Below are 10,390 nucleotides of genomic sequence, written 5' to 3' on the forward strand. Positions count from 1 at the left end.
TTATTATTATTATTATTATTATTATTATTATTATGTTATTTGTAACTATTGAAATGTAAAAATGAAGCATTACATTTAAAATTTAGAAAGATATTCAATAAAAATTTAAAATTTTAAAATAAGAAAGTGAATAGTTTTAGATAAAAGTATTTATATTAATAAATGAATGACAATTTTTACTATTAATTATTCAACTGGCAGTTTAAACAGTAAAATATACTATAACTTGGGAAGGATGAAGAAGAAAATGTAAACTATCTTTCTGGGACAAGAGAGAATAATTACTTGCACTTTGCATATGCAAAGACATGTATATTTTATTTACTTATTAGTCCGTGACAATAATGAAGTGCACGCATTCAATTGAAGGCTTAGGAAAAAATCAAGATTTGTGGAAACTTCTTCGTCATGAACTTTGTCTAAAACATTTAGTTGGTCAGACCTTTCTAAACATCTCGAAAATGTTTTTGTTGAAGCTTTCAGTTTTCTAACTTCGTCTACAACGGATACTGAAGGGACACTTGCCAAATTCAGGTGAGTATTTCGTCTCTTTTGCCTTTGATCAGGTTATGATTGGACAAGTTCTAAAATTTAATTAATAGGTTGCTTTTGTATGTCAAATGGAATTATTCAAGTTCATTTTTTTTTTTTATAGAAAAAAAGAAAACCATATACAGAGCTATCATGTATTGACTGTTGTAGTATTTTAAAGTTGCATTTGCCTCTAGATCTGTTCACAACATTGACTTTTTCATAAAGAAATATGTGTGTGGCCATGAGCCATATATAAAGGATTCGGACAATTCTATCAAGTACCAATGTTTTCATTAATTGCTTCTGGGTTATTTTAGCTGAGCAAGAAGATATGAAGATCTTTAACTCTTTCTCTTCTCTTCTGTTTCTCTTCTCCGTTCTTTCTTCTTTTCAGAGTCCAGTACATGCTGCTAAGAAGGCAAGCAAAACTTGAGCATCTTTGATTCTTTAATTTACCTTATGCTTATGCTTACTTAATGCACTGTGTCTTGTTACTGATGATTTTCCTTTCTGTACAGTCTTATGTGGTCTACTTGGGGAGAAATTCTCATGGATCTGAACCTTCTTCTACATTGGACGACAGTGGAATCACAAACTCCTATTATGAATTATTGGGTTCCTGCATGAAAAGGTGATTATGTTTACTAGCTTAATGCTATATGTATATATATGCCTATTTGGTGGATGTGCTAATATAATACTCTGTTGAAAACATGAAGCAAGGAGAAGGCAAAAGAAGCAATATTCTATTCGTACACGAGTTATATCAATGGCTTTGCTGCAACACTTGAAGATGAAGAAGTTGATGAAATCGCAAGTAAGAAACAGATAGCTTGTAATTGATAACAGATTGCTTGTACTTCAATCCATGGATTATGCAAATTATAACTCATTAGACTTGCTGTCTTAATTTATCATACACCATTACCTCGTGAACTCAGAGCGCCCAGAAGTTGTATCAGTTTTTCCTAACGAAGAAAATGAACTGCATACTACAAGGTCATGGGAGTTTCTTGGCCTAGAAAGAAATGGACATATTCCACCTGATTCTATCTGGCCAAAGGCAAGATTTGGTGAAGATATCATTATTGGAAATCTTGACACTGGTAATTAATTGATGACTTTTCTGTTTTATCTCTGGACAAGTGCAGAGTCCTCTGTAGTAGCATATTAAAAGCTCTCTTCATCTCAGCTAATGAAATGGGGATTACTTCTTTACATGTATAGGTATCTGGCCAGAGTCCGAAAGCTTTAATGATGATGGGATGGGACCTATTCCATCAAAGTGGAAAGGACACTGTGATACAAATGACGGTGTTAAATGCAACAGGAAATTGATTGGTGCAAGATATTTCAACAAGGGCTTTGAAGCAGCAACAGGCATCAGTCTTAATTCAACATTCAACACTGCTCGAGATAAAGATGGTCATGGCACTCACACACTTGCTACAGCAGGCGGTCGGTTTGTTTCAGGTGCAAACTTTTTAGGCTCAGCCAATGGAACTGTTAAGGGAGGGTCGCCTAACGCACGAGTTGCTGCATATAAAGTTTGCTGGCCATCTTGCTTTGATGCTGATATATTGGCTGCCTTTGATGCTGCTATTCATGATGGTGTTGATATCCTGTCCATTTCGCTTGGAAGTCGTCCTCGCCATTACTATAATCATGGCATTTCAATTGGATCTTTCCATGCTGTTAGAAATGGGATTCTTGTTGTTTGCTCAGCTGGAAATTCTGGCCCTATAATTACTGCTTCCAATGTAGCACCCTGGATTCTTACAGTTGCCGCTAGTACGATTGATCGCAGTTTTCCTTCTGATGTCACTCTGGGATCCAGAAAGATATATAAGGTTTGCATTTCAGTTTATAATTCCATCAATTATCTCATTTATATCCATGTTTAGCATCTGAGATTGAAGAATAAAGTCAATTTGTTTTCTTTCTATCAGGGACTGAGTTACAATACCAATAGCTTGCCTGCTAAGAAGTATTACCCGTTGATTTATTCTGGGAATGCTAAAGCTGCCAATGCTTCTGTTAGCCATGCGTAAGCTTACGAATTCTTACTCTTGTCGTATTAAATTAGGAAACTTCTTATTAAGATATTATTATTTTGGCAGACGATTCTGCGTCCCTGGATCACTTGAACCAACCAAGATGAAAGGGAAAATTGTGTACTGTGAACGCGGTCTGATCCCAGATCTTCAGAAGAGCTGGGTGGTTGCGCAGGCCGGTGGTGTGGGGATGATCCTTGCTAATCAGTTCCCAACTGAGAATATCAGTCCTCAAGCCCATTTTCTTCCTACATCAGTTGTCTCTGCAGACGATGGTCTATCCATTTTGGCTTATATCTATAGTACAAAGTAAAGCTCTTTGCTCTAAGTAGTCCAATCGATTGGTCTTCTTTATGTAGAAATGTCAGTATCATTAAAAAATTTTGAGGTTCTGTTTCAGGTCACCAGTAGGTTATATAAGTGGGGGAACAGAAGTTGGAGAAGTTGCTGCACCCATCATGGCTTCATTTTCAGCCCCAGGACCTAATGCCATCAATTCGGAAATCCTTAAGGTGCATTATCTATTGCTTTCGCCTGCAAATATGAAATACTAGTCTATTGTTGAAGAAAAGAAAGAAAAAAAGCTAAAGAGCAATCTCTAATTTTGCACTAAAAAATTCAGCCTGATATCACTGCACCTGGAGTCAACATTTTAGCTGCTTACACAGAAGCATCAGGACCATCTTCTCTGCCCGTAGACAACCGACATCTTCCATTCAATATAATTTCTGGAACTTCAATGTCCTGTCCCCATGTTTCTGGCATTGCTGGTCTTCTTAAAAGTGTGCATCCTGACTGGAGTCCTGCTGCTATTAAATCTGCAATCATGACCACAGGTACTAACTTCTCCTTTCATTCTTTCTACAGTTAAATACATAATTTATCTACTGATTTTGGTATGCTGACAACTCTAGCCTGGTCTTTTATGAAATTTCAGCAAGAACTAGAAGTAATATCAGACTACCAATCTTCACTGATTCACTTGATTTGGCAAGCCCATTCAACTACGGTTCAGGACATATCTGGCCAAGCCGGGCAATGGACCCAGGATTGGTTTATGATTTAAGCTACAAGGATTACCTGAACTTCTTGTGCTCCATTGGCTATAACAAAACTCAAATGTCAGCATTTGTTGATAGGTCATTCAACTGCCGATCAAACAAGACTAGCGTGTTGAACTTCAACTATCCATCGATCACAGTGCCTCATCTCTTAGGCAATGTCACAGTGACTAGAACTCTAAAGAATGTAGGAACTCCAGGCGTATACACAGTTCGGGTCGATGCGCCTGAAGGAATATCAGTTAAGGTCGAACCAATGAGCTTGAAATTCAACAAGGTAAATGAAAAGAAAAGTTTCAGAGTGACACTCGAGGCCAAAATAATTGAGAGTGGCTTCTATGCTTTTGGGGGGCTGGTATGGTCAGATGGGGTGCACAACGTAAGGAGTCCTCTAGTGGTAAAGCAAGCAGAAGCAAAATTAAGTTGATTTGCTGTGCGTCGCTTGAGATCCACAAATTTATTCAATTTTTTTCATTCATGAATATTAATTAAGCCAATGGCAGATTATTTGTTAAGAACTTCTCATGATTCTGCATATGTTTTGTTTATTGCTTTTTGTTTCGGATTGCCTCACCTCAAATTATTAAATAACTAGTTATTCATTTGCGCGTTATAAAGATGTTATTATTATTTTGATTATAAAATTAAATTATTTAATATTTTATAATTATTTATAATATTTTAAATAATAATAAATTAAGTATTTTTAATTATATTTTTTTTAGAAATAAATATTTTAAAATTTATTAATATAATAACTTTGTATTATTAAAGTATTTATTAATTAATTCTTAGTATTATATAAATTAATACTGTAAATATAGTTGATATTACAATTCGTTAGAATTAGAAATTATTATATAATTGGAAAACTATTTATTAGTTAATATAATATTGACATGTTCAATAAAATATTTTTTATTATTAAAATTATTATTTAATTAGAAAACTAATTTTTAGTTAATATAATATTAAAAATATAATTAAGTGATTTCTTAGAATTAGTATTATTATTTAACGTATACATCAATAAATTAATAGAAAAATAATAAAATTACATATAATTTTGAATTTCATGTGGCAATAATAAATATCCATATCAAAATATAATTATAAATTTAGTATCTTAATTTTTAAAATTTTTCTATTTCAGTGTTTGAATTATTATTTTATTCAATCAAGTATCTAAACTGCTAATATATATATATATATATATATATATATATATATATATATATATATATATATATATATTATGGTGTGTTTTGCAAGTTTTTACAGATAAATTAATAATTTAACTCATTTTACACATGAAATGACCTAAATATCAAATTAATAATTTAACTCATTTTACACATGAAATGACCTAAATATCCTTACTCCCATTACTTATACTTTTTTGTATTTCTTCTTTCTTCTTTTTTCTTATTTCTATTTTCTAATTAAGTCTTTTTTAGCACTAAAAATTTAAAGATATTGAGTTAATTTTTTCTTTTTTTTTGTTCATTTTCTTAAAAATAATTTACTCATCATTTTTAATACTTAAAAATTATTGTCTTTCTAAAAAAATTAATACCACCCTCTCTTTTCTAATATTGTTATGATATAAAAGAATATATTTTATATTTACTTTTTCATTAAAGTGAATGTGTTCATCGCTAAAAATTAAGGACGGTCGATGAGAATTTCTCAAATATTATTTTAAGAGCATATTCTGCAGTCAACTATAAGAATCAAAGAACAAGTGATAAGTAATAGGAATAACTTTCTCGACCAAGAATGGATCTCGCTCGATGGAAGATGTATCACAGAGATAAATCGTCCAGTCACTCTAGGGAAGTGAATCCGTGCTGAAGCTTTTAATTCCATAGAAAATCTGGTATAATCAAGGGATTACCAACCATAGGGATTGAAAGCACTTGTAGACAATTAAAATTGAATAAAGAAAATTATATTAATTTATAGAGATAATTACAGTTTTAGTGTCTTCATTTTTCAATTTTTTCTATTTCAGTGTTTAAGTTATTTTTTTATTTAATTAAATATCTGAATCTGCTAATTTAAATATATTGTGGTATTTCTTACATGTTAAAGTAATAATTTATTTTATTTTATACTTGAAATGACCTAAATATCCTTATTCATCCTTACTTATCTTCTTTCATCTTTTTCTTAATTTTTTAAATCTTTTTCCTATCATCTATCAGATCTTTTAATACTAAAAAAAATATTGGATTAAGTTCTTTTAATTTTTTTTAAAGGAATTTACTCATCATCTTTTAATTTCTAACAATTATTTCTTTAGAACACTTAATATCTTCTTCTTTCTGTTCTCATTATTTTGAGGTGAAAAAGTATATTATATTTTTATTTTTTAAGGTGAATGTATGAAAATAAAAGACTAAGTAAATGACATTTAATTTTTTTAATTTTTATTTGAATGAATAAGAAAAAAATAATTTTATCTTTTTCGTGTTTTAATTTTTTGAGAAACAAATGAAATTTTAAAAAAAATATTAAAAATGGACAAAAATAAAATAAATAAAAAAGAAATATGATATTATTTTAAAGAAGGATATTTATATTAATTTACTATCCAAAATAAATCAAATAAACACTTTAATTTATAGAACTGGTTAAAGATACTATATTGAATATTTTTAGCATAATTAAATAAAAAATAATTTAAACACTAAATAGAAAAAAGAGAAAAATTAAAACACCAAATTTGTAATTTTCTCTAATTTATAGCTACAAAGACCTACATGTGCTTCTATGCTTTTGGGGAGCTGGTATGGTGAGATGGGTGGACAACGAAAGGAGTCCTATAGTGGTAAAGCAAGCAGAAGCAAGATTAAGTTAATTCGTTGTGCATCGCTTGATATCAACAAATTCATTCAATTTTTTATTAATGAATATTAATTAAGTCCATGGCAGATTATTTGTTAAGAGCATCTCATGATTCTGCATTTTTGTTTGTTGCTTCTTTTGGGAATTGTCTCACCCCAAATCATTAGACGATAATATCAAGGCCTAATGAGCCAAAAAAAAAAAATCAAACTTTTTCTCAATTTTACGACTTGGTCTAAATTGTCTAAATTTTGTAATTTAGTGCAATTTATTGCAATTATGCGTTTCCCTAGCCAATTTGATGTATATTGGACTAAATCAGTATCTTTTTATTCTCATTTGTGTTTTGAACCTCAATTTTCAGAGATTCAAGAGTTGTAGTGCTTATATTTTGAACATTTTAACTTGAAATTTTAATTAATCATATATCATTTCAAATACAAATATTAATAATATTAATAATGAAATACTATAATAAATCAATGAAATAGCAATAAATTTTAGTAACGGACTGCTCTTATTGCTATTTAGTATATTATGAAAACTTTTGCTTTTATATGGAATAATGAGGGAAAGTTTGGTCACTATTCTGTCACAAAATATAGCACTAATTTTTGAAGTTCTGCAACAGATCGGTGATGAACAACTACTCCATTACTAAAATTTGGCACGTAATAGCAATAAAATATGTGTCCCTAGCTAAGTAGCGACGGCTTGGCGATGAAAAATTTCTGTTACTAATTTTTGAATATTTTTATAATTTATAGATAATTTTTTGAACAAATTTTAAATATATTTATAAATTTTTGAAATATATAACTATACAATATTATTATAAAAGTATTTGTTGTTGATGGTTCATATTATATTAGTTTCAATCATAAAATATTAATTCTATAAGTTGATTGAGAAATGTAAGAAGCAACATGGGCTATGAAAATATCACAAAGAAAAAAGAAAAACTATAAAGCATAAAATTGTAAAAATATGAAATCACATTAGAACTAATAAATGGCATTAGCATATGTTTGACAATAATTTATTGATGGAGTATACCACAGAGTATTCTTTTATAACAAAATAAATCACAGACCCATCTTTGTCAAATTTTTGATACTTATCTAAAATAATATCTAATAGCATAACGGTTTATCTCAAAAAGATGTCAGCTTTAATTACTCACTATACTGTAAATGAAAGAAGAAAAAAAAAAGTAAATGAAGAAAAAATACATATACATTTAACACTGGAAAACACAAATCTATCGGCGATATCATGTTTGTGTTTCTCTCCTTTTCAATACAAAATAAAGAGTCCCTCTATAGTGGACTTAGGTCTTAGGTACATTATAGCCACTGGATTAGAATCTTTTATTCTAGCCATTATATTAAGTAACTTTCATCGAGTAAATCAATAATATTTCTTTTATTGTTGAAACCTATAATCTGATGGAATGGATTTTTATCCAATCTAATAATTGTGTGAAACTTTATCTCTTTTTTACTATTTTTATAATATTATCTTGACGGTTCTTCATTTTAAATTATTCAAATATTAAACTCCATTAAAATTTAAAAATAATAGAAAAGAAGCTATAATAAATCTTCCAAACTCACTATCTTAATGTTATATAAATTCCAAAAATCTTGAAAGAAGAAATCTAGTATTTGTTCCATTTTTTAGCTAAAATTGAGTTAAAAGTCTTTTTTTTTTTTATAAAGAGTTAAAGCAATATTTCTTTTCTCAATCTGTTTGGCTTTCTTGGCTTTGGCGAATTAAGATTTCTCGATGCTAGAATCAGATAAGAGTTCTTTTATCTTCATTGAGTAATACCTACTAAGAGGAAGTTAGCATTGAAATTATAAGATAGTAGAGTCTAAATTGATTATTAAAATCTCTATTTAATTTCTCTTCATGATTGAATCCATTTATTTTGTGGTACCTCGGAAAGTTAATTTCATTTATATTGATTCTAGTAGGAAATTGGACTTAGAGTAATTTGCTTCTTTCGTTTATGGATAAAAAGTAGAAATGGTACAATAACTACGTCACTTATATCTATTTGGTATCTCAACTCAATAATCATAACTTATATCTATTTAGTATCTCAACTCAATAATCATAACAAATGGTACTCTAAGTCATCATTAATAAGTCAGGCGAGAGTATCTTTATACTTTATAGCCATTTTTGTATTTATGTGGCAGCTAAATTCTTTCTCTAGCTTCTATGTCACCACTGAACTATACATAATTAATCCTAATAGGCTTAAAATTCTAATCTCTAAAATTGCAATTTTAAAGTATGAGTTCAAGGGTAAAGGAGATGAAATAATATTCATCTAACTAGTATCAGTTATGTAGAGGTAATGTGGTAGTTAGTGGGAGAATCTAGCTGCCACATCATTACATAATGATTGAAAAGTGTAACCAGATTCCTTATTGGTCAGTTGGAGTGCTATTTTTTGTGTTATTGAGTTGAAGTACCAAATGGATACAATAGCCATAGTTACAATACCATTTATTCATTTTACACTTCATTTGTGATGGATGATATTAGCTAATTACTAGAGCCAAACTAGTAAGTTGTTATTAAGAGCGACTTGTTGCTAGAGATGAAGAAGTAGATTAAGGATTAAAGTCATTAATTCCATTGTGACCGTCATTCTGGATTTATCATTAGAACGAAATATTTCAGTGCCAGAACATATCGACGTCCTAGTTCAGACCGTTCTCAGGGGCATTACCGTAGTAATTCCACCACTGTTTAAACCAGTAAGGGATTTTGGAGGTTTGGATATTGGTGTCGAAGTAGAATAGCCAGGAGTGGCTTCTTCCTTCGTTTTGGATAAGAAAGGTATTGAACCAGGCTTGCTGGTAATCCCAATAGGAGAAAGATGTGTTAAGATTTGAAGGGTAGGTTCTTTTTAGAGAAGTAGGGAAGGAACGAAGAGAGTGTAAATCCATACCCCAATCAGACGGGTAAAGGATTCTTTGGATTGTGCATGTTGAATATGCAGGGTCTTTATGGGCTTTGTCTTTTTTGAAATGCTTGAATTTGGCTAAACCAGTAACCTCAAGGATTGACTGGTAATAAGCCTGAGGCTTTGAAATATTCCAGGGTTTAAAAAACCAACCTGGAGGGAAAATCTTTGAAACCAGTTTTGAGGGCTTTCTGCGAATCCTTCCTCAATGGTTAAAACATTTTGAAAATAGGTTTTTCCAAATACTCATTTGATTTAAAACGTTTTGATTGGCACAAAACAATCTCCCCGAGAGTTTGGCTTTGAAAGACTATTTGAGTTTTGAGATAGATTTGGAGGGAAAATCTCTATCTCGGTATTTTGAAAAGGGATAGATAATATACCTTTACCCTTTGTGGAGGAAGATGACGACTTTGGAGTTGCTACTAGCTTTGGAATAATTTGCTTTGTAGATGGTTCAGACAGGGATTGAACCATTTGTCTTTTGTATTATTCTACTCTTTGAATGAATTCGGTCTTCACGGGCAAGCCATTCCCCGAATTTGTTTGGCTTGATCGGCTTTGAAGGGATCCATTTGTTGTTGAACTGGATCCGGTTGATTAATTTCTTCTTGGATTATCTCAGCCCAAGTCCTGATGGGCTTTGAAGTTGAAGGGAGAACTTCCTTCACTGGGCTTTGGATTTGGGCCGGCTTTGAAGTGGCCGTGGACTTTTCTTCTTTGGATTTTGACTTTCTTGGCATTTTGTATCACTCCTGTTTTTGTAAGAACTCTCTGGTTAGAAAGTCAGGAATAGAATTTGATTCTCCTCGAATAAATTCAATCTCAAAATCAAAAACAGATAAGATAGCTTGCCAACGGGCGAAAATCTGTTTTGAAGCTATATTTTGGACATCTTTTTGTAAAAC

General features: G+C 30.8%; 1 protein-coding gene across 1 annotated transcript; it reads left to right on the forward strand.

Moving 5' to 3' along the window:
* Positions 1-577: 577 nt before the first annotated feature.
* Positions 578-4,164, forward strand: LOC8264761 (subtilisin-like protease SBT5.3). Its single transcript, XM_002524977.4, has 10 exons — positions 578-952; positions 1,053-1,165; positions 1,254-1,351; positions 1,476-1,640; positions 1,762-2,384; positions 2,484-2,581; positions 2,655-2,897; positions 2,989-3,100; positions 3,211-3,424; positions 3,526-4,164. The coding sequence occupies exons 1-10, from the start codon at positions 866-868 to the stop codon at positions 4,074-4,076; spliced, it is 2,304 nt and encodes a 767-aa protein (XP_002525023.3). The 5' UTR covers positions 578-865; the 3' UTR covers positions 4,077-4,164.
* Positions 4,165-10,390: the final 6,226 nt, after the last annotated feature.

This window comes from Ricinus communis, chromosome 10 (genome assembly GCF_019578655.1).
Source record: "Ricinus communis isolate WT05 ecotype wild-type chromosome 10, ASM1957865v1, whole genome shotgun sequence".
In the NCBI taxonomy this organism is placed as follows: domain Eukaryota; kingdom Viridiplantae; phylum Streptophyta; class Magnoliopsida; order Malpighiales; family Euphorbiaceae; genus Ricinus; species Ricinus communis.

Excerpts from the sequence above, each read along its gene's own strand:
- LOC8264761 (XM_002524977.4), top strand. The coding sequence starts at position 866 with ATGAAGATCTTTAACTCTTTCTCTTCTCTTCTGTTTCTCTTCTCCGTT. Across the intron at positions 2,582-2,654 it reads AATGCTTCTGTTAGCCATGC|ACGATTCTGCGTCCCTGGAT; the intron begins GTAAGCTTACGA and ends TTATTTTGGCAG. Across the intron at positions 3,101-3,210 it reads TCAATTCGGAAATCCTTAAG|CCTGATATCACTGCACCTGG; the intron begins GTGCATTATCTA and ends TAAAAAATTCAG.